Source organism: Heloderma suspectum, chromosome 5 (genome assembly GCF_057233095.1).
Source record: "Heloderma suspectum isolate Gila_16-S chromosome 5, 16-S_ref, whole genome shotgun sequence".
NCBI lineage: Eukaryota > Metazoa > Chordata > Lepidosauria > Squamata > Helodermatidae > Heloderma > Heloderma suspectum.
This window is the reverse complement of record NC_139462.1, coordinates 32,464,287-32,486,994: the sequence shown is the minus strand read 5'-3', so window position 1 is coordinate 32,486,994 and position 22,708 is coordinate 32,464,287. Positions and strand designations below refer to the sequence as shown.

Genomic DNA, 22,708 nt, shown 5'->3' with positions numbered 1-22,708 from the left:
CCAGAGCAAGGTTGCTCGCCACCCGAGGTGAGACAGAAGATGTGCCTCCTTCACCCTTCCTTTTACTTTTGCCGCCACTAGGTCAGCTCTGTGGAGAGCCAGGCAGCCTGAAGAGGTGGCCACGGGGCTCTTGCAGGAGTTTGCGTGGGTCTCATAAGCGCTTTATGGCTGTTTCTTCTGGGCGCCTATGACGAAGGAAGAAGAGGGCAGGTGGCTGCTCTAGAGAACCCTGCCAGCTGCTCTCTCACTATGGCAAATACCACTGTAGGAGAGCAGCTGGCGGGGTTCTTCAGAGCATCTGCTGGAGTCTGTGGCAGTGCGCTCCCCTGGAAAGGAAAGGGATGGGGGGGGGAGCAAAATTCACTGCTCCTCCCTCTCCACTCCCTGATGTGGGCACCTCACCCTGCTTCATGGGTGGACCGGCCCTGACAAAAAGGAATGTTCAGGGTGACTTGTGCCAGCAGATTTCAGATCTGGAACCAATGGATCTCACCCTCACAAACTCTGGAAGCACATTCAGAGTGCCTCACTTCATTTTCCCCTGCAAAGCTGATCTCTGTTTATTCAAACTTCAAGGGTTTTCATCACATAGCCGGTGGGTGGGTGGGGGGATAGAACAGGTTATTTAAGACTAGGTGTCAGGGAGGAGGTCTTCTCTGCCCTGAGATGCCAGATTTCTACATGCAAGTACTGTTTTATGTGGAAGAGCATTCAAAAAAGCCCCCATCTGCAGTCTGTGAAGCAATGCAACTCAGAAAACAGGTTCACGGCCTCACCAGTGGCTTTTGAGAACAGAATTGGCTTAGGGTGGCCACTTAAGCAGTGCCAAAAAAGAAAAGCATCACGAAAAAAGAGGACACCCATTTGCTTAACAGTTGCACATGCAAGTGTATATGTACAGGTGCAAATTTAGAAATGATAACTTTACTTTAAATAGGCATACAATCCCACTCACCATAGTAGAGAAGACTGTCCAGGTGACCTGTGTGTCAGCTTGTTCAGTCTGCTGTCCAGATGCTAACTGCAGATGGGCAATTTCAAGGCCTGACCGGCTGTCCCTCCTTATGGTTCTTTGACTTTAAACCAGACTTGGACTGGGCAGCCCATCAAATAGAGGATACCTTCAAATAAAGGACTGTCCTCAGTTCTCCAAAATAGAGTGGTGTCCTCTGTAAAGTAGGACACCTGGCCACCATACGTCGGCTCAGTCTTTTGAAGCATTCCCATCTTTGTGTATATTTGGCACAAAACATCTAAGTCTCTTCATTTTGTGAGGAGTAAATGACAGTAGTGAATTTAGAATACATTCTTGAAAGGCCTTGCAAAACCTTGTCAAATGCAAGTGAGAACTTGTCGTGGGCCTGCATTAGTATCACTTTGCTGTATAAAATGTGTAACACAGAAGACATAACCAGAGGCTACAGCAAACTGATTCAGCAAAACTCTTTGTCAGAGGAAAAACAGCGCAGAAAGTCTGTGATTCAGAACAAAATGTCCCATTAACCTTGGATCACAAATGAACATGCAAAAAAACCCCACCCTTTTATTTATCATGACTAATGCACATTGTTCTGTGTATTGTGGGCTTCTTGATAGGGAAGTTCTCTGTAAGATACTGTTCTCATTTTTAGTGCATCTTTAATATTGTCATGCATGTGCACCCCACTTCTGAAGGGTGATCAGTTTCAGGAGTTTCAGCACTTACTCGGGGCTGAGTTTCCTTAGAAGGAGGTCACTGGAGACGTATGGTATTTTTAGGATGTAAGTTTTATTTATACATATATACAGGGTAAGCACAAGATGAGAGTCCACAGCATTAACACACCAACAGACTCCTGTTCTCCATCAGATATCTAGGGGGGAAGCTAGAGTCAGATAAGATTTCCTACAGAGAGTACGTCTGCCTCCTTTTCCAGTCCAATTCCTGAACAGACTGACTTCCTGCAGTACACACAGACTTAGGTTGCTTCTGTCGTTTTTGATCCAGACTCATTTTCACATTCCTTAGGGAGAGGGGAAGAGAAAGGTAAGCCCCCTTCCAGAACAGTCTAGCCATAGCCATCTCTGAGGACAGCTACCACTCAGCTAATCTCCACAATGGTAGGGAATCTGCCAGGCTAAATTTGCCCAACTGGTTGACTCATTCTGGTAGTCTCTTTTCACAACCACGGATTCACAGGCCCCGTTCACACATAATGAGCAGGTGAATTTCCATGGGTGAATTTCCTTGCAGGGCTTCTTGTTGCGGTGGCCATATTGAATATTTGGGGCACAACGGGGTGTGCTGTAGCTTCTCGTTATGTGTGAACCCGGTGAGGGTGGTTTGTTAGGGTGGTTGACAAGCCATCCGCAACCCTAAAACAGCCCATGAGTTCTGAGTGGTTTGTCAGCCACCCCAACCCACTGCATCCTGAATACTCAAAATGGTGGCCACAGCAAGAAGCCCGATGGGGAACTTCACCCACAGTGGCTTCTTGTTACGTGCAAGCCACCTCACAGAGTTGGGAGAATCCTTGAGAGATCATTCAGACTAACCCCAAACCCATACAAGATGAACTAAGGATAAAGGCATTAAAAGCTACCTTTTTATATAGCCTCTAATCACAGACTCTGTCCATCATTATTTTTCTTTTCTTTTTTTTTTTTTACACTGGGTAGACTGCATGAGGAGCCCTACTCATGCATGCATTTTTGGTTGTAAAATTGAAAAGTTGACACAGTTGACACCCTATTGAAAAGTTGACACAGAAGTTAAGAGTGTTGTTGTTGTTCAGTCGTTCAGTCGTGTCCGACTCTTCGTGACCCCATGGACCATAGCACGCCAGGCCTTCCTGTCCTGCGCTCTCTCCCGGAGCATGCTCAAGTTCATATTCATTGCATTGGTGATGCTATCTAGCCATCTCATCCTCTGCCGTCCCCTTCTCCTTTTGCCTTCAGTCTTTCCCAGCATCAGGGTCTTTTCCAGGGAGTTTTCTCTTCGCATTAGGTGGCCAACATATTTGAGCTTCAGCTTCAGTATCTGTCCTTCCAGTGAGCAGTCAGGGTTGATTTCCTTTAGGATTGACTGATTTGACCTCCTTGCAGTCCAGGGGACTCGTAAGAGTCTTCTCCAGCACCACAGTTCGAAAGCATCAATTCTTCGGCACTCAGCCTTCCTTATAGTCCGGCTCTCACAGCCATACGTTACTACTGGGAAAACCATAGCTTTGATTAGACGGACCTTTGTCGGCAAGGTGATGTCTCTGCTTCTTACTATGCTGTCTAGGTTTGCCATAGCTTTCCTCCCAAGGAGCAAGCGTCTTTTAATTTCATGGCTACAGTCAGAGGAACAAAGAAGAGAGACACCTTCAGGAAGGATTGGCAAAAATATATAGATTTTATTAAAAAAGATTCAAGTAGCATAACCTTGGTGGAAGCTTATAGAAATTTGTGGGACTCATGAAAAGAAGAAGATAATAAAGGAATGAAACAGGATGAATTACTATAGTACCCTGGAATAGAAACAGAAAATAAATAAGGGAGAAGAAGAATCCTGAAACTGTCCAAACTGGGGGAGGGATTCGGGAGGGATTTTGAATCAATATTGATGTATGTTTATAATTTCTTTTGAAAAATGAAAAAATTACCACCACCCCCAAAAACGCTGGTCCCTATTAAGGCCACGACCCTAAACACATACTGTGGAGTAACCGTCACTGAAAAGAGTGGAACTTACCTCTGAGTAAACATGCATAGGGTTGTGATGTAAAGGTCCTATGCCCAGTAAGCACCTGCCAGAGGTATAAACCTCATGTGATCCTATTTGTGCCCCTCCACAAAGCCAACAGAAATAAAGCTCCCATCAGCCCTAGCCGGCATAGCCAATGGTGAGGGCTTACGGGAGTTGTAGGCCAAAACATCTGGAGGGCCACAAGTCACCCTCCTCTGGTATAACCTATACCTCAGAGTGTCTTCCACATCTATTTATTTTTGCTGGCTTTGTGGAGGGGCACGAATAGGATTGTATGAGGGAAGCATTTTAATCTACAAATGGATGGGCAAAGGGTGGCCACTCAGTTGCAGAGCATATGCGGCGCATACGGAAGTCCCAGGTTCAATCCCTGGTATCTCCAGTTAAAAAGATCAAGTAGCAGGTAATGCGGAAAGACCCTTGCCTGAGGCCCTGGAGAGCTACCCTCTGCCTCTCCGAGTAAACAGTACGGGCTAGAAGGACCAATGGTCTGAATCAGTATAAGGCAACCGCATATGAGTAATGCTTTTAACTTGCTGCTACCCATCCCAGGTCCTTAGGGTAGGACAGGCTAAACTGAATGAATACATATACATTCCTGAGGTTTCTGCTGTTCCCAGGGTATTATCCTTTCCTGATCATTTCCCACCTGCCCTTGGCAGAGCACAAGCCCGGTTAGGCTGGGGGGGTTATCAAATTGCACCAACCCGATTCCTTACTTCCTTACCCTCTATAGTTTCCAACAGCAGCAGAATCTCGATGATTCAATGTTTTGATTAGCTTATTCACACAAAGCCAGAGATTTGTGGCAATTGTATGCAATTGGAACTGGACGGATGCAAAAAGGGGGCAGAGGCTGAGACAAAGGAAACCGCCGTACTTGAGTTCTGAAGCATAGGGACTTTGTTAAGTGTCTTTTAAATCCTTTAAAACAGCACACTGAAGGGCATGGAAATGGAGGAGACCTTGCCCTTGACTTCACATGTGCACTCTGGGGAAGAAGTCAGTGCCAAAAGAACAAGCAAACAAACTGATGATCAAGAGAAAGGCAAGATGCCAACAGAACACTGTTGTGTTTGCAATAGCACAGAATGAGGAAGGCGATCTTGTCCTGACTCTTCTGAGCTTTTATGGCAAAAGAATAAGTGGCATAAAACTGGTGGCGAAGATAAATCCAGACGTTAATGAAACAATTGCGAGCACCCATGTCCAAGTTAGAAATCAGCAGGTCTTACCAGGAGGACAATGGACATCTCTACACCAGCCTAAAATTCTGAATTTAAAACGGGGCTTTCTCCTTCCATTTTAAATGCAGGATCCCAACGACTCCCTTTTTCACCCGCTTCCCCCTCCTTCTCTCCGTATCTGAGTCTTCCATTATCTCTCACTGATCTCACTCCTCTTCTTGCCGCTTTTACTCTTTTCACAGAGGAAACTGCAGCGGACCACAATGGGGGGCGGGTGTGGGTAATTTGATAGCTCATTATCTGTGATCTATTTAAAAATGGAACAAAGGGCATTTCGTGCAGGAGGGTCACGGCAGGGTCACAGCATCATGTAAAGAGCCCGCAAACTTCCATGAAGGAGCCATCTCCATCACAGGATAAAAGCTCCGTGTGAAGGAGCCCAATAACGCTCTGAGGGAAACAAGTCTGTCAGCCCTCAAGGGGGGAAAACAAAGCCCTTCAGAAAGTAGGTAGCACAGAAGTCAGTTTGTGTGTGATTGGGGTACCAAAAAGTGATCCCCCGATATATATTGGGCAGTATCCAATGCTGCCCATGCACTGGTAAGACCCACTGCTAATGCAATGGGAAGCTAGTGGATCCGGAAGCAAATGGAAATGAACCAAAAGGCTCATTTCTGAAATGGGGCAGATTAGTGGAGCTTGCAGAAGGGAGCTCCACTGCCCTGTCTCATTCCAGAAATGAGCCTTTGGGCTTATTTCCAGGGTTGAAGAAGTGCTAGCTTCCTGTTGTACCAGTGGTGAGTCCTACTAGTGCAACAGAAACAGCAGAAGTACAGTGGAAATATCGGCAGATCTTGTCTAGCCCAGTATATCCTTTGGGTTGTATCCAATATTAGTCCTACTTAGAGCAGACCCATTGAAATGAATGGGGATTTTGTAAGTTATGACTAAGCCCCATTCATTTCAATGGGTCTACTCAGCATAGGACTAACATTGGATACAACCCCTTGTTACGTAAAATAGAGGCGATATGTTTCCATAGGACTCAATAGTTGCTCAACTGCTGTCAATATGGAATCATGTTGGGGAATGTTCTGAATAGATCTCTCCTCTCCCAGCCCCAGCTAAAGATGCTGTAACCCAGGTGTCTTTACAAGAAAACAAAAGTACAAGACTGCAGTCTGAGGCAGACTGAGAACAAAGAGAGAGCTTAATGTTGGGCTCTGGAAGCATCATAGGGTGCTGGCTGACTGCTGGAGTGTTCAGGCTGTGTGCCTCCACCCATGCTCAACCTATACAGTCAGGGCCAGAAATATTGGAACAAGGATAACTGTTTTGGCAGTTGGCCTCTGTACACCACCACATTGAAGTTGAAAGGAAACACACCCAGATGGGAGCGAAGTCAGGACTTCCAGCTCTAATTCAAGGGGTTTGACAAAAGTGGGGCACTAACCATTCAGGAAGGACAGCCAGTGGCATACAGCCCCCCCCCCCATCGTTGGTGGCTCATAAGTAATGGAACGAATGGCTGAAAAGCAGCTGCATGGCCAGGTGTGGCCTGTTTCCTGGGTACCCCATGACCAATCAAGCAGGTAAAAGGCCTGGAGGTGGTTCTGAGTGTTACATTTGCATTTGGTGGCTGTTCACTGGAACTCCCAACATGAGGTCCAAAGAGGTGCCCATGCGAGTGAAGGAGGCCATCATTAGGCTGAGGAAACAACATAAACCCATCAGAGAGATCGCAAAAACAGTGGGAGTGGCCAATACAACAGTTTGGAACATCCTGAAAAAGAAGGAATTAACTGGCAAGTTCAGCAACAGCAAAAGGCCTGGAAGACTACGGAAGACAACTAAAGTGGATAACTGCAGAGTTCTGCTCATGGTGAAGAGGAACCCTTTCATAACATCTAGCCAGGTCAAGAACGCTCTTGCGGAGGTAGGCATGTCACTGTCAACATCTACAGTCAAGAGACGGCTTTATGAATGTAAATGCAGAGGCTTCACAACAAGGTTCAAACCACTGGTAACACTCAAGAACAGACAGGCCAGATTAGCCTTTGCCAGCAAACACCTAAGAAAGCCTGCCCAGTTCTGGAATAAGATTCTTTGGACTGATGGAACCAAGATTAACTTGTACCAGAATGATGGGAAGAGAAAAGCATGGAGAAGGAAAGAGACAGCTCATGATCCAAAGCGTACCACATCATCTGTCAAACATGGTGGAGGCAGTGTTATGGCATGGGCATGTATGGCTGCCAATGGAACTGGGTCACTGGTGTTTATTGATGACCTGACTGCTGATAAAAGCAGCAGGATGAATTCTGAAGTGTATAGGGCTATACTTTCTGCTCAGATTCAGCCGAATGCTGCCAAACTGATAGGACGCTGCTTCATATTGCAGATGGATCATGACCCAAAACATACAGCAAAAGCTACCCAAGAGTTTCTCCAGGCAAAGAAGTGGGATGTTCTTCAATGGCCAAGTCAGTCACCTGATCTCACCCCAATAGAGCATGCTTTTCACTTCCTGAAGACAAGACTGAAGGCAGAAAGACCCACAAACAAGCAGCAGCTGAAGGCAGCTGCAGTAAAGGCCTGGCAAAGCATCTCGAGGGAGGAAACTCAGCATTTGGTCATGTCCATGGGTTCCAGACTTCAGGCAGTCATTGACTGCAAAGGATTTTCATCCAGGTATTAAAGGCGGTCCTTAAGTTTGAAATGATGTTGGTTTGTTCCATTACTTATGAGCCCCCAGTGATGGGTGTGTGCGTATGCCACTGGCTGTCCTTCCTGAATGGTTAGTGCCCCACTTTTGTCAAACCCCTTGAATTACAGCTGAAAGTCCTGACTTCACTCCCATCTGGGTGTGTTTCCTTTCAACTTTGATGTGGTGGTATACAAAGGCCAACTGCCAAAACAGTTATCCTTGTTCCAATATTTCTGGCCCTGACTGTATATTAGTAAATAAACACAAATAATACAAAAGGCCAGTAAGCCTCCAGGGACCTCCTTCCAAAGAGAACCAAAACCTGGGTAAGTGCTGTGGCTCTGAGACGTCTCACCATTTGGAGAATTGGGGTGTGCGTAACAATAACAATCCTGCTTTGGGAGGTTTTGGACCTTCCTGGAGAGATTATTCCTTGGATGTAAAATGGAATCATCACAGTTTGCCTGCACCGCTGTGCGGTGCTCCATCAGACCAGAGAGAAAGGGAAGCTCACCCGAAGGCAGGGTCAGACGCAAATAATACTGTTTCCAGGCTTGGCTAATGAGATTGATCAAGGGAGTTCCAGAACTAAGACTGTTCCTTTCTACATCAAATCTCCAGCCATTTTTGTCATCAGCTCAGGGGAGATCACTAACGCTTCAGAAAATCCGGGGAGGTTACTTCCTTGACTCACTAAGGGACTCATGCTAGTGGACAGCTGAAGTTCTTACTTGGAACTGTACAAGGCTTACTTAACATTGCCAGTGTCTATTTAAAAACAGTTACATGGACATGATGTTGATCGTTCATTTACTGCATGGTGGGGATCGCAGGCCTGGGGTTTGGAAACTACAAATGAAAAGTAAACGCTTGGGCTGAATCTACACATAGCAGTTACACTGTTATCATACCGCTATCAAAACTATTGGTGCCCATTGGTGTCATGTGTTTCAGTAGTTATGATAACGGTATAAATGCTGTGTATAGATTCAGCCTTGATAATAACCAACCATTTTAGGCAAGCATCAGAGAGAGCAAAGCAGAGAGGCCTACTCCCAACTACATCTTGGGGGTTGAGTTGGGGGAGAGGGGCATGTCATCAGGCTACGCAGGAGCCTTCTGGTTCCCGCGACTGCGTAGGGATGTACAAAACACCTACCTGGCTCCGCACCGGGCAATCCGCGGTGGGGGGGAGGTGCTCTGTCCCTCCCCCTGGAATCCTCGACGGGGAGGGAGGCGCTCCGTCCCTCCTCCCGGAATCCTGCCCAGCCGGCTCCACTCTGTGGCCAAGCTGTGGAGCCGCCGGCCAGCTCCAGCTGCCCGCAGCCAGCCATCCGGCCGCTGGGCAGCCCTGCAGGGACGCAAATGGTGGCTGTTGTAGCCACTGCCATTTTTGTCCCTGTATTGAGCCGTGATTGACTACGTAAATATTTGCGTAGCCTATCATGGCAGGAGGGGGGAAAAACCAGCGTACGCAAATGGCGGTATCCGCCGCCATTTGCGTACGCTGGGTTCCCCCCCCCCCGTCCCTGCGTTAGCCGTGATAGGTTACGTAAGTATTTACGTAGCCTATCACAGCTATGAAGAGGAGGAAGCGAATGGCAGCCGCAGGACGGCCGCCATTCACAAAGCAGCGCGGACAGGAGAAGGTAAGTGCTCTGTTCCGCATGCCTTTCATGGGGTGGGGGTGGTGGGGACTTCGTCCCGTGCGCCTTTCGTGGGTTGGGGGAGCGGAGGCTTCGTTCCGTGACGGATTTCGGGGGGCTGAATGCACCGGCACGGAATTCTCTGACATCCCTACACTGCGTAGGAGCTGTAAGGCAGAGGTGCTGAACCTTAGGCCTGCAGGCCAAATCTAGCCGTCTGGGATTCTCCAGGTGGCCGTGCCTCTTTCCCCTGAATGTCCATTGCTTGGTGGTTTCCCAGCATTTGCACATTCCCTCCCCACCACCCACTCCAAAAGGTTGAAATGCCTCTCCATTGGCTTCGTTACTGGCAGTAGGAGCTTTAAGCGACAATATGCTGGGGCGGGGGGTGTTTTTGTAATTTTGGCACCACCCCTTTTGCTTTTGGCTTTGCCCCCTTTTGCCTTGAGCCCGCCCTGAGATAATCTCCTAAATGGAATTTGGTCCTTGGCTGAAATAGGTTCCCCATCCCTGATTTACCGGCTTGACAGAATTGGCCTTGCCTAACTGATAGCAGGCTCTTTCAAGTCCTAAGCAGAGGTCTTGTCCAGCCCTGCTACTTCAGATCCTTTAAGTGGAAACGGAGAGAACTGCAGCTGGGATGTTTTGCATGCAAAGTATGTGCTCTGCCGCTGAGCTACAGTACCTTTTCAACAGGGACAACAATATGGGAACTTTTAAAAAGCTATTGCTATTGTGTAATGAACCCCGTTCACTATTAATAGCATCCAAATGGCCCCCTCGTTCATTTGAGCTGGCTGGCAGTGCAGTGTTTCCAAATTTGTGAGCATTGGATGTGCGAAATTAGTGACGCTTGGAAGAAGCTACACCGGGATAGTGGCATGCTCTTCTACAGCAGGGATGTGGAACCCCTTTCACCCTGATGGCCAAATTCAGTCTTGGACAAGCTCTCAGGGACTGCATTGCAGCAGTGGGCAGAGCTGAAGCAAAAAGGGGAGGCACCAAAATACAAAAACAACAACCCAGCATATTTTAGTTTAGTTACTGCCAGTAACGTAGGAGAGGTATTTCAGCCTTTCAGACTGGGAACAAAACAGATGGCCATCCCCTTATGCATAAGCTGGGAAACCACCAAATGATCGGTGGTTGGAGAGAGGGGCCAGGGGAAGAGGGGTTGGCCATCTGGGGAACCCCAGGAGGGCCAGATTTCGTCCATGGGCCTAAGGTGCAACACCCTTGATCTACAGTGATTACAGCAAATATAAGGCTGCAATCCTATGCTCATGTGTCTGGAAGTAAGTGCCACTGAGCACAATTAATCTTCAGAGTAAACATACATGGGATTGTGCTGCAAACTACTAGGAGCAATCCAGGTGAGTGAGCAAGGACTGGCAGGGATTTGTATCACCAAATCTGTCCACAAGTAAAAAGAAGAAGAAAAAAAAAACCTTCTTAGAAGTACGACTAATGGACTTCCGGTTGGAACCAATGTCGCTCTGGTAGCATTCCACCTGTGCTCCGTGGGAGCTTTCTCAAACAGCTTTTTAAAAGGTTGAAAAACCTTTTCATTCCCCCCTGGAATTAAAGGGGGGGCAAGGCAACATCTGGATAATATCTTGGAGAAAAGTACCCCCCTCGAGATAGTGGGGGGGGGCTGGATTCCAGGATTATCTCTCCAGAGCTTTACCGACGCAAAAAACTGTAGTGAGACTCCTATTTCATAGGAGAAAACAGGGCTGATGTGTTCCATAATAATATATGCTTTAAGAAATATCAACAACTTCTGAGGGATGATTTAAGAAATGTTAACAATATTTGAGAACTTCTGAGGACCTGCAAGATCTGTTTGAGAGAAACATGTCTGCACCGAGGAGAAGAAAGGAACTGGCATCAACTCCCCCCGCACCCCCTGTGTCAAAAGTTTCAAGAACAGAAGATATAGGGGAATTATTTACTCTGATAAAGACTTTATCTTCGCAATTTAGGGAGCAAGCCAAAAGATTGGATTTAATCCAAAATTCCATCACCGCCTTGCAAGGAGCTGTAGATTTAATTAATGTGTCATGGCAAAAAATGGAGATGAAAGTTAATGAGCTAGAAGACCGAGTGGCAGGAAATGAAACTATGACACAAATTTGTTTTAAAAATGCCTCTGATAGAATTTCGCAAATGGAAGCCTTCACAAGGAGATCCAATGTACATATTATTGGGATTAAAAATCTGTCTAATGATGTAAAATTGCCTATTTTTGTGGATAAACTTTTCAGATGGGATAGGGATGAGATATTCCCTATCCCATCTGATTATTTCCTTGATATTGAGCAGGCATTTTGTGTGCCAAATGCTAAAGGGACTGATTACATGATAATAGTCCAATTTGCAAAAGTCTCCACAAAGAATTATATCCTGCGTTTGGCAAGAGAGGGTGGAAGCCTTTCCTGGAAACAAGATAAAGTTATGTTATTTCCAGACTACATCAAAGATGTGGTGAATAAAAGAAGGCAATTTATCAAAGCAAAAAATATGGCAACACAAATGAACTTACAATATTACTTAAAATATCCTGCTACACTTTGTATTGTGTCTGAAGGTCAGATGAAGAAGTTTCTAAATCATGAAATGGCGGAGGCATGGCTGAAAGTAAAAATGCATGAGAATTCTGTTACAACCCTATGAACGGGAATCTTTAAACAAGCTTTGTTAACTGCTTGTGTTTAGTCTACATGATCCAGGCTAGGTCAGAAGATAAATGATTATACATATATTTGTTTATTCTCTTTTTTCTTTTTTTCCCTTGCTTTTCTTTATATTTTTTATTTTGAAATAGATATGGTATGCTGTATTTAAATTTATTGTTTGAGGGTAATTGTGCACATGCATTTCTATATAAAAATATTTCTGATTGTTGAAGGTTTATTTTAAGTTTTAAATTTATTATTATATAACACTATATTTCTTTTAATTATTATTATTATTAAAAATAATAATATAGGCTATGGGGAATGAACTGTAGACCTGTTTCTTTGATATAAGATTGATTATATGATATTGAAATGTAAGGTTGTTTATTAAACTGTAAAATTGTTAAGGTTATAGATCTAGTTTTTAAAATAGAATGGCATCAGAGGCCAGTGGGGGGGGGGGATGTATTGGAGTTTAAACTTAATTCTTTAAAGGGGAGGGAGAGGGAGGGGGGAGGGGAATCTTCTTTTTTCTTCACTTCCTTTCCTCCTCTCTTTTCCTTTCCTTTTTTCTTTTTCCTTCTCTTTTTGTTATTGTGGTGTCCTCATCAGAGTATTGTATTGTTGGGAAATTGTAGTATTGATCAGGCTGCTGGTAATTTTGGTATTGTTTATTTCATTTATAAAGATAAAATAAATAAATATATATTCAAAAAGAAAAGAAAAGAAGTACAACTAACTTCACTTTTGGTTTAACGTTTACATCACCACTCTGGTTTCGGGGAAACTCATTTAAACCATTAGAAGAGCACCTTTAAATTCCTCTCTGACCTATTTGGGTGGCATCCCATGTTCACAGGTGATTCAATGCAAAGCTGCGATCATCTGGGAAGCTGGCAAAGCAATTTCTGTTGAGGACGTGGAAGTTGCGCCACCAAGATGTCATGAAATTCGAGTGAAGGTAAAAGATCGCACTCAAACAGGAACATTCCCCACTCTGTGCTTTGAGTGAATTATTATTGTAATGCAGCCTTCCCCAATCTCGTGCACTCCAGATGTTTTGGACCACAACACCCAGCATCCCATGGTTGGGGATGCTGGGAGTTGTAGTCCAACAAATCTAGAGGGTGCCAAGTTGGGGGAGGCTGTTGTAGTGGGTGAGCAACCTTGTGCCTAAGTGGGGAGCAGTGAGTGTAGAGGTGATGGTTTTGGAAAACTGAAATGACAAGTGGCACCTGCAACAAAGTGTTGCAGGGTGGAGTACTCCTGTTCATGGCTGGCTGGCTGGAGTCCTGCCCTTTTCCAGGTTACTCCATTCCATCTCCCCCCCCCCCCCGTCAAGCGGCATTTAATAGTCCCCATTGTGCTGTTTTGTGGTGGCGGGGTGTGTTTCTGTGTCTTCAAGAGGTTTTTTCCTAAATACATTTTGTACTTGCAAACCTTAAGGTTCTCCAAGGCCTGCAGATACCTCCCTCTTGTGCACAGATGGCACCTTTTTGGCTACAAAAGATCCGGCACTAGGAGAATCGGGTCACTAATAGTATGAGAAACCAGTGGCGGCTGGTTGCTCCAATTTCAGTGGGGCTGTGCATGCGTTCTGGGTTTCAGTCAGAACCAGCCAGAACTCTAAAGGAGCTATCCAAGGTGCTGAACCCTGCCCCCAAAATAGGTTCAGCCCAGAAAGGACTCACAGCCCACCGAAATTGGAGCCACCAGCCTCCACTGTGAGACACAGAGAGGTTCTTCCTTCTTTGCCGTTGTCTGTTGACAAAGTGGCAATAGGCAGAACTGGGTGTACTCCATGCAAAAAATGAAAACATAAACCGAAACTTGCATAGCAATAAAAAGCAAGGTATATTCAAAAGTTCTGAGTACAATCCAATAAGGGAAGTGCTCTCTCTGTCAGCCTTTGGACAAAGATCATCCACCAGCGTTACTTATTACATGCCCCTTTATTATATGTGCAGACTGGCCCTGACTCAGGGGTGCAGAACCTCTTTCAGCTCGAGGGCCAAATTCCATTTCAGAGAAGCTTTCAGGAGGCCCATGGTGGGAAGGGCCGAAGGCAAAAGCAGCAGGGCCAGCTATACCAAAAAGGCCAGCATATTGTAGCTTAAAGCTCTCATCGCCAGTAACTACGCCTTAGGAGAGGCATTTCAGCCTTTTAGAATGGGGAAACACTGCACAAAAGCCAGGAAATCAATTGTTGGGAGAAAGAGGGTTGAATTAGGGGAAGGGAAGGCCTTCTGGGGAACCCCAGAGAGCCGGAATTGGCCCCCACTAGGGCCGGATTTGGTTCTGCACCCCTACTCTAACTCAACAGCACACCCTCTCCTGTGACTCACCCTCTCCATCCCAGAGCTCTTTACTAAAACAGAGACTGATAGGGCTAAACTACATGCTACGTTAAATACATAGCATGCCTCTGATCCTGACCATTTTGTTTACCATAATGTAAGAGCATGGGGCCCAGTCATCGAGACCACTGTGCATGGGTAGGGGAGGTTTAAACCTTCCTACCGAACCACTTTTCCCCCCCAAATTTGAAAAAGAAAACCTTCACCGGAGAGAGAACCCCTGAATGTGTATCACTGGCTGGTCTTTCATGTCATAATTAGTCAGATTTAGACTAGTTCACATGGGTAGCATTCTTGGTGAACGTCTTCTAAATAACTGACATGAACATCTTTTTGCACCTTTTGAAATAACACACTGCATTTTCCACACAGATAGTGGCCACGGGGATCTGTCGGACAGATGATCATGTATTGAAAGGTGTTTTTCCTAACATAGACTACCCGGTTATTGCTGGCCATGAAGGAGCTGGGATTGTTGAAAGTGTTGGACCCGAAGTCACTTGTGTAAAACCAGGTAAGGAAGAGGTAGAGGAGGATCTCACAAGGGCCTTTGCATTGGTCAGAGCTAGTATTTTCAGTCATTATCTAAAGCAGCTTTTCCTAACCTGGTGCCCTCCTCATCAGTTGTACTTCAACTCCTGTCAGCACTGGCCAGCATGACCATTGGTCAGAAATGCTGGGAGCTGTAGTCCCAAACATCTGGAGGGCACTAAGTTGGGGAAGGGCTCTAATGCATTAATAGGGGTCCCTAAACTTTTGGCGTCAGTGGGCACATTTGGAATTTTGAGATAGTGTCATGGGCACTGTCACAAAATGGCTGTCACAGGGGGGCTTGCCTATTTATAACGTAGCTGCCATGGTGGGCACAGTCAGTCACAAAACTTTCATTTCCCAGAAGGCAAACTGGTGAGACTAAAAGAAAACCAACTTGACCAAGAAACCAAGTACAAGGCACAGGGGACTCCCAGCTCCCAAACCACAAAGCCAGTCTTTTGAACCCCAGTAAAAATGCTGCTGGAAGACAGCCCTTCACTTTGCAGCAGGCCATCCCCCCTGTTGATTTTTTTTAATTTAAAAAAATCTTAAGAAATAAAATAAAAATCAGGAGAGGCAGGAAGCCTGGCGGGCACCAAGAGAGGTGTCCATGGGCATATTATTGCCCATCGGCACCACATTGGAGGCCCAGAATTAAACAGTGTGTTGCAGAACCCAGAGTCAGAGAGACCACGGAGTGAAGGAAAAAGAGATTCTTTATTAAACGCGCGGGCTTAAGGCTGGAATCATTTCCAAAGAGCCAGAAGCCCCGAAATACATCAGCACATTGGTTTTATAGACATTGTGACACATATGAAACGGCTCCCCCTCCCCCTCCCGCGTGGGGTTGCAGTCCTCAACATTTCTTCTCCTAGCACTATTGTTTATAATACAAGAACTGGGTTATAGGGTAGCCATGATAAGGAGAGAACAGAAGAGAACAGCAGAGAACAAGATATACAATTGTATGACCTTGACAAGATAAGGAATTCCTGTGTCTCGTCAGCTTACAACAATATATTCAAGGGAGAAAGAGCTCAGCAAGAACATGAAGCATGAGACTGCATGAGGCTACTTAGTCTGACCCCCGATATGGCTGCTACATTCCCCCCTTAAATGCATAATTTCATTACAATTATAGCATTTCTGATAACTATACAAAGCTTTTTGTGACATACATATTACTTAGCCTCTTGTTGGGCTATTAGAGCGTAGAGGGCAGCAGTTTTACTAGCTGAGACATAAAACAGATTGGTTAAACAGCACATAAGACAAGGAACGCAGAGACATAACAGTATCTCTATGAACAACACTGGTAGAATTAGGATGAACAATGCTTTCAACCAGCTAAGATCTGGAAGCCAAGGGGTTAACTAATTTAGCTAATTGTTTTGTCTTATTGTTTTGTTAGCTACTATATTGTGCAGCTTGTTGATCTGTTCATCTACAGCATTGCCATTATCAGTTAAGTTAAAACAACAGAGCTTTTGGTGTGTCTCACAACTTAAATGATGAAGAAGGAAGAGGTAATCTATACCAGCTCTATTTTCTAGAACTGCACCTCTTAGATCACGCAACTCTTTATTTAACAATGACAATGCTTGTGAGGTGGCATTTATGCTTTTGGCTAAGCTGCAAGCTAACCGGTTGATCTCCAGACTATCAGCCAAGGCTAAACCTGGAACCCCAACCAGTGACATTGCTAAGGCCAATTTTTCTGAGTCAGAATATAACTGCATATGACTATTACAATTTTTAGTTAGTTGGAGTGCTCGAGGCTGCTGTCGATGGATTTTCTCGGGCTACAGGGGAAGAATTGGCACCAGTTCAATTGGCGGCTGAGGCAACATGGGTGGTTATTAGACAAGTTGGCAGGAATGAATGACCAAGTGCGGGAACTACATGTCTAAAACCATCTATGAGGCAAAAGTATGTGGGCATCATTAAAAGATATGTTTTGAATTTTATTACAGTGGAAGGGGGCCAGGGATAGCTTTGTATTTTCTGGAAAATTTTTGACAATTAAGCATTCGTGCACACGTAGCATTTGTTTCAGCAACGATGGGGGTGCGTAGAGTGAACTCTGTAGGGGGTAGGATCTTTGCAACCAAGCCCCAATTAGCATTTTGGGAATAAGTTAAACTTACACCATAAACTATTAACATGGTATCTTTTTGAATTTTCCCAGGATGTCTACAGACAGGTATTAGGCAAGAGCTAATAAGCCTGTTTGCAGGTATATCTCTTGGCAAACAAAAACGTTTTATTCTCGTGATGTTAGCCAGGTGAAGCCAGTAATTATCAGCAAATCGCTGGGAAAAACTTCTCTTTCTAGGGGCAGACCCCCCCTTTTGCACCTTATTAAGGAAACACAATGCAACACTACTAACACTACAAGACGCATGTTTGATCTTCTTTGGGATCTGACCGTACGCCGGGCAGCTATTCACCTGGCAAGCTGCAGTAGGGTCTAGTCCCCTTCTTCAATTCTCCAGTTGCAGATCTGACCGTACGCAGGGGGACAGTCTCCCGGTGTGTCCACAGTAAGGTCTAGCCTGAGTCTTCTTACTGCTTTTTCAGAATGATTTTTAAAGAATTTTCAGGATTTCTGTTTATAGTCTACTCTCCCCCTCTCGCTCTCTTGACTCGTGTTTAATGTATCCAGGGTTTAACTCCAGCTGCTTTCATAGCTGCGGGGGTGGAAAGTATGACAGTTCTCAGTCTTCTCCATCTGGGAGTCAAAGGGTTATTTTTCCCTTTTTAACTTATACTTTAACTCTTGGTTGGAAAGGATGAACTTCTGTGATGGGAATGGCTTATTTTTTAAGACAAAGCGACGCTGGGCTTGAAGAACTTTGCTCAGTGTTTGGACTTCTTGTTTAAGGCTAACGTTTGCTTGCTCTTGATACCACTCCAGTGTCAATCATGAAGTCAATGTCACGTCCTCACAGTCAATGTCACGGCCCCTCTCAAGCTGTCTCCCTCTTCGCCTATTCTGGCCCCTTTGGTTTTCTCTTTGGTGTATTTGATTTATTTTATTTGGGCATTCATGCCACTAATGTCCATCTTGTCCACACTGGGCACACTGGTTCTTTTTTAAGAATCTTCTGCCTCTGCCGGGTCTTCTTCTTTTCTTTTTTCGTTTACGTCTTCTTGGGCCTCTGGGTCAAGGGGGGTGTACTGGCGATAGGCATCTGAAAGACGCTCCAAGTACGCTCTGGGGCCTCGGTGGCACCTTGCAGCACTTTAGACACTTTGGTCATATTAACTGACTTTTTTATACCTGCTTTTATGGATTTTAACAGCAGGGTTTGATACTGGGTGAGGCGCTTTAGCCCCACTTGTGTTTTGGGATTCCAGTGGGGGGGGGGGTTACTTACAAGGAGACTTTATTGGGTAACTTACAGCACACAGGCGTACTTAATGGTTGGATTAGACAGCTTCTCTGAACCACGAGCTATTGGGCTTCTCTGAACCACGAACTATTGGGCTAAATGGGTTTTATACCATACATGTTACTCATGAGGCAACACAACACTAGCAAGCATTTTCAGCATAGGCTAGAAGTGTTTGGTTCTCAGGCACAGCTTCCTGTAAACAACTTCGCTTCCCAAAGTGCTTGATAACACTTTTATTCATTAGTATGGGAAGACAAATTTTTTCTCTTTCTTTTGCTTTCTTTTTTTTTGCTGATCTGCCTGTATTGCAGATCATGTTTTAAACTTTTTACATAAAACTTTCTGCTCCATGCACCAGCCTTGTCTCTTTATTTGTCTTTTCCAAGTTAAACTCACTTACTTAAACCTTTCTGCCTTACACTAGTCCCAATGACACACATTTGGGATAGGCTCTTCTTCTCCTTCTAGTTACATTTTCTTCATCTTAAAGAACTATTACATTATTGTGGCTACTTTACCCTAGGTAATAAGCTCCAGGCACAATCAGCTGCTTTTAATTTACCCTGGGGGCAACTATGGCCACGCTTCTTTTCTACAAATATTTTTTTTTCTTTGCCTCTTGCCTTTTCTTTCTTCTTGTCATCTATTGGGAACCACACTTAGTATCATTTGGAGTTGCAACTAACACTAATTTGCAAATATCACATATATTTTATGATATTTAAGAAATCATAAAATATACACAACAAACTTTTTCTGCAATTTAACACAATGAATGGAAAACACTTTTTGCTTGGTAAGGCATGATGAAGCAGATCCAGCAATTATACTGCTCTTCTGGCTGAAAGCTCAGGGCCCATTAAAATCAAGGGACGGGCATACCCACACACGCAAAGAGTTCTAGGTCACCATTTTTGCATCGGCAACTCTATGCTGCATGAGTTCTGGCAGAAGGAAATCTAAAAGTCATAGATCAAACTCAGCCTGCTGTACACTGAGCTGACTACAAACATAGACACACAGTCCACAGCGATGAGAGTTCAAGTTTATCAAAAGCTTCACAGCACTGTCCATGGCAAGTCTTTGACAATTTAAAATTTTAGTCCATGTGCAGAGTGTCTCTAAAAAGCCCAGATGATGATGGAGGCAAACAGAGAAGGCTCTGGGCAATGAAGATGAGATGTTTCCAGCAAAGGCTCTCCACTTTTGCATCAGTTTAAAAAGGGGAAGTGTGGCCCTATGCCCCTTCTGACAGACAAGGGCCTTTAACTTTTTAGCAAGGCCTCTGTCTAAACAGAGCGGCACAGCTCAGCTCTCTAGCCGTGACGCTTTAACCTGGGCAACTCCTCTGTAAATTTTATTTTACTTCTGCCAGGTTCTCACAGACATTTTAAAAACTTACTCTTTTTTTTCTTTTAACCTGGTACACGAAAGCACTGAAACACTGAGTGCCGAAACTCAGGACGCTGGGGGGTGATGGGCATCGCCTTATACTTGCATTTTTCAGGCAGCCATTAATCTTCGGGGAGGCGGTGGGGTGATTTGCAGGACTTCAAAGGTAAGCTTCTCAGTTTGTTTGTATTTGTAAATCCCAAGCTTAAAACAGGACACGATGAGGTACAGGGCCACCAAATTCTTGCTTTGGCACGGGCAACAAATAACTCGGGTCAGCTTTCTTCGCTGGGGTCTCAAACAGGAAAATAGTCTTAATTTAAAGTTGTAACATCACTGACAGCGTCAGCCAGCCAGCTACACAGATCTCATTGTTTTTTAAGACAGTTGCTCCAATATCTTTTTTTCTTCTCAATCAGGTTGGGTCTCCCAGCTTACACAGTTTATTGCAGCTTTCAGGAGCATGGTAGTAGCGTGATTTTGGCTTGGCCAGGAACATGCTGTCTGGTTTCTCGGTCTTTTCAGCACACACACTTAGGCAGTGTAACACTGGACACTTAAATCAGTGAGATTTCTTCATTGCAGGGAATCCCACGGCAAAAGCTTAATGGTTATGCTCTTCAGAAATCATATAGCCGATGGTCAGTAGCTACAGGCTCTATGCAATTTTAACACAGTTCAAAGCTAAACACGGTTGCCTTGACAGAGATCTTCAACGTGGTCTCTCCGCTTCATTCTGCTTTGGGACAGTCTTATGGCACACTTTTCACTCGAAGAGGGGTCTAGCCTGTGCTCTGGGGGCTGATTCTTCACCTTTATTTTCTATTTTGCCTTCATCTTCTGGGTCTTCATTTTCAGTTTCCATTTTTTAGGGATTTCATCTCAATTAGGCGAGGTGATGATGTTACACAACTCAGAACGTTGTGGGCAATTTTCCTGCCCCCCCCCCCCCTCTCGGTGCACTAGGCTAACAGCTACTTCTTCGGCCTTACACTCTCACGCTCCCACGCTTTGTTAAAAGCCAGACTGTCCTGCAACATTTCTCTAATTAACAGCCTCAGATCTTGCTTTTTTTCTCTCAGCTCGAACTTGAGCTTTTTGCTGTTTTCTCTCTCTATTCTGAATCTTTTTAAAAAAAACCTTTTTCCTTCTTTGTTTGACATACATCTCAAGGGGGTGCAAGGTTTGCTTCCCCCACCACCCATAGCCTCCCTCCTAAATTGAAGACAGACACAATTAGGGAATGGGAATTGGTCAGTGAGTAAGGGGTCTCACTGGCCGACACAAGAGGATTTTACACACCACGCACTTTGCTACTGGCCTGGGCACCCGGACGGTCAACGGTATGCGTCAGAAACCACAGTAGCCACTCACACAATCATCAATCTCTCCACTGCATCCATATGTCCCTGCCACCCACTTTTCCCACTTTTTACCAGAGCGGAAAGCGGCTTCCCCAGCTTCCTCAGCTTCCTACTGAGTACTGGCGTGCTGGGTACTGGCGCCCACTCGGGGGTGTGATCAGGCCCCCCTTCTACCCACAAGGAGTAGGTTCTTTTTGTATACGTATACCACCAACACTGACCTTCTTCATAAGGCGGGGCCCTCTTTTTTTCTGCCCAGTGGCCTTTCTCCCTAAAGGCGGGGTCCTCTTTTTCCCATATACTTGCCTTTCTCCTGAAGGCTTCCAATGTGGGTTTCAACTCAATTGCAGCTGCGATACAGGCAGGGCTCAAGTTCCTTGCTCCGCTTCCCAAGGCTCTCTTGCTACTTGCTGCCGTTTGGGCAATCCCGGCGCAGGCTTTCTCCCATTCACTCGACAAAAAGGTTGGTGGCACCAAGAAAGGGAGGCATGCGCCGAGCTCGTCTTCCCAGTGCGGCGATCAAGAGCAGGCAAATGCCACCTGTCTGGCTCAGAGCCTGCCACATCCGAGTCACGGCACCATTTATGTTGCAGAACCCAGAGTCAGAGAGACCACGGAGTGAAGAAAAAAGAGATTCTTTATTAAACGCGCGGGCTTAAGGCTGGAATCATTTCCAAAGAGCCAGAAGCCCCGAAATACATCAGCACATTGGTTTTATAGACATTGTGACACATATGAAATGGCTCCTCCTCCCCCTCCCGCGTGGGGTTGCAGTCCTCAACATTTCTTCTCCTAGCACTATTGTTTATAATACAAGAACTGGGTTATAGGGTAGCCATGATAAGGAGAGAACAGAAGAGAACAGCAGAGAACAAGATATACAATTGTATGACCTTTGATAAGATAAGGAATTCCTGTGTCTCATCAGCTTACAACAATATATTCAAGGGAGAAAGAGCTCAGCAAGAACATGAAGCATGAGACTGCATGAGGCTACTTAGTCTGACCCCCAATATGGCTGCTACAGTGCCCAGACTCCCTGAGGTTTGGGGGGGTTTATAAGCAAAGAGACGGTTGACTGATGCATTCCTCATTGCCTTTCCAGTGTCAGGTGCACATCTTTTTATTTACCCAGACCTCTTAAACAACTTGTGTAGGGATTATATTATATTATTTATTTATTCATTACATTTCTATACCACCTGATAGCCAATGCTCTCTGGGCGGTTTACAAAGATTAAAAACATTAAAAATACAGTATTCAGATTTTAAAAGCTAATTACATAAAAAACACACAAACAGACACTATACACAAAAGAACGTGTGTGTGTGCGCGTGCGCGCACATGTTGGTTTGGTGTTTTATTAAAAACCTTTTAAAGTCTGTTCTTATTTTTCCACTACTAACGAAAGGATAGCTTCCAGCTGCATTTTGCTGTGCTGTATTTTAAATATTCCATTGTATTTTATTCTCAGTTCTGTAAGCCCAGGGAATGTAAATAAATAAATAATGAACAGAATGAGATGTGTCAAGGGAGGAAGGCGGTGTTTAATCCTTTCCCCACCTGCCACTTCTCTTCCTAGTGGAGGCCGCCATCTATTTCCCCCAACAATGCATCTGAATTATGCTACATCCATACGTAGAAGCCTTCCATAGGTATTCCATAGTGGGCGAACATAGCAGCCCGCTGGGACACTAATTGGTAACTTGGT

The 22,708-nt window shown here is 45.1% G+C and overlaps 1 protein-coding gene across 3 annotated transcripts in view; it reads left to right on the top strand.

Annotated features, from left to right (window-relative positions):
• Positions 1-22,708, top strand: part of LOC146343739 (alcohol dehydrogenase 1-like) — a 35,633-nt gene that overhangs the window by 1,996 nt on the left and 10,929 nt on the right. For all 3 annotated transcript variants that reach the window (XM_084855701.1, XM_084855699.1, XM_084855700.1), the window contains 2 exons: positions 12,811-12,912; positions 14,681-14,822. In XM_084855701.1, coding sequence (XP_084711827.1) covers positions 12,811-12,912; positions 14,681-14,822 — 244 coding nt within the window. The remainder of the gene's footprint in view (positions 1-12,810; positions 12,913-14,680; positions 14,823-22,708) is intronic.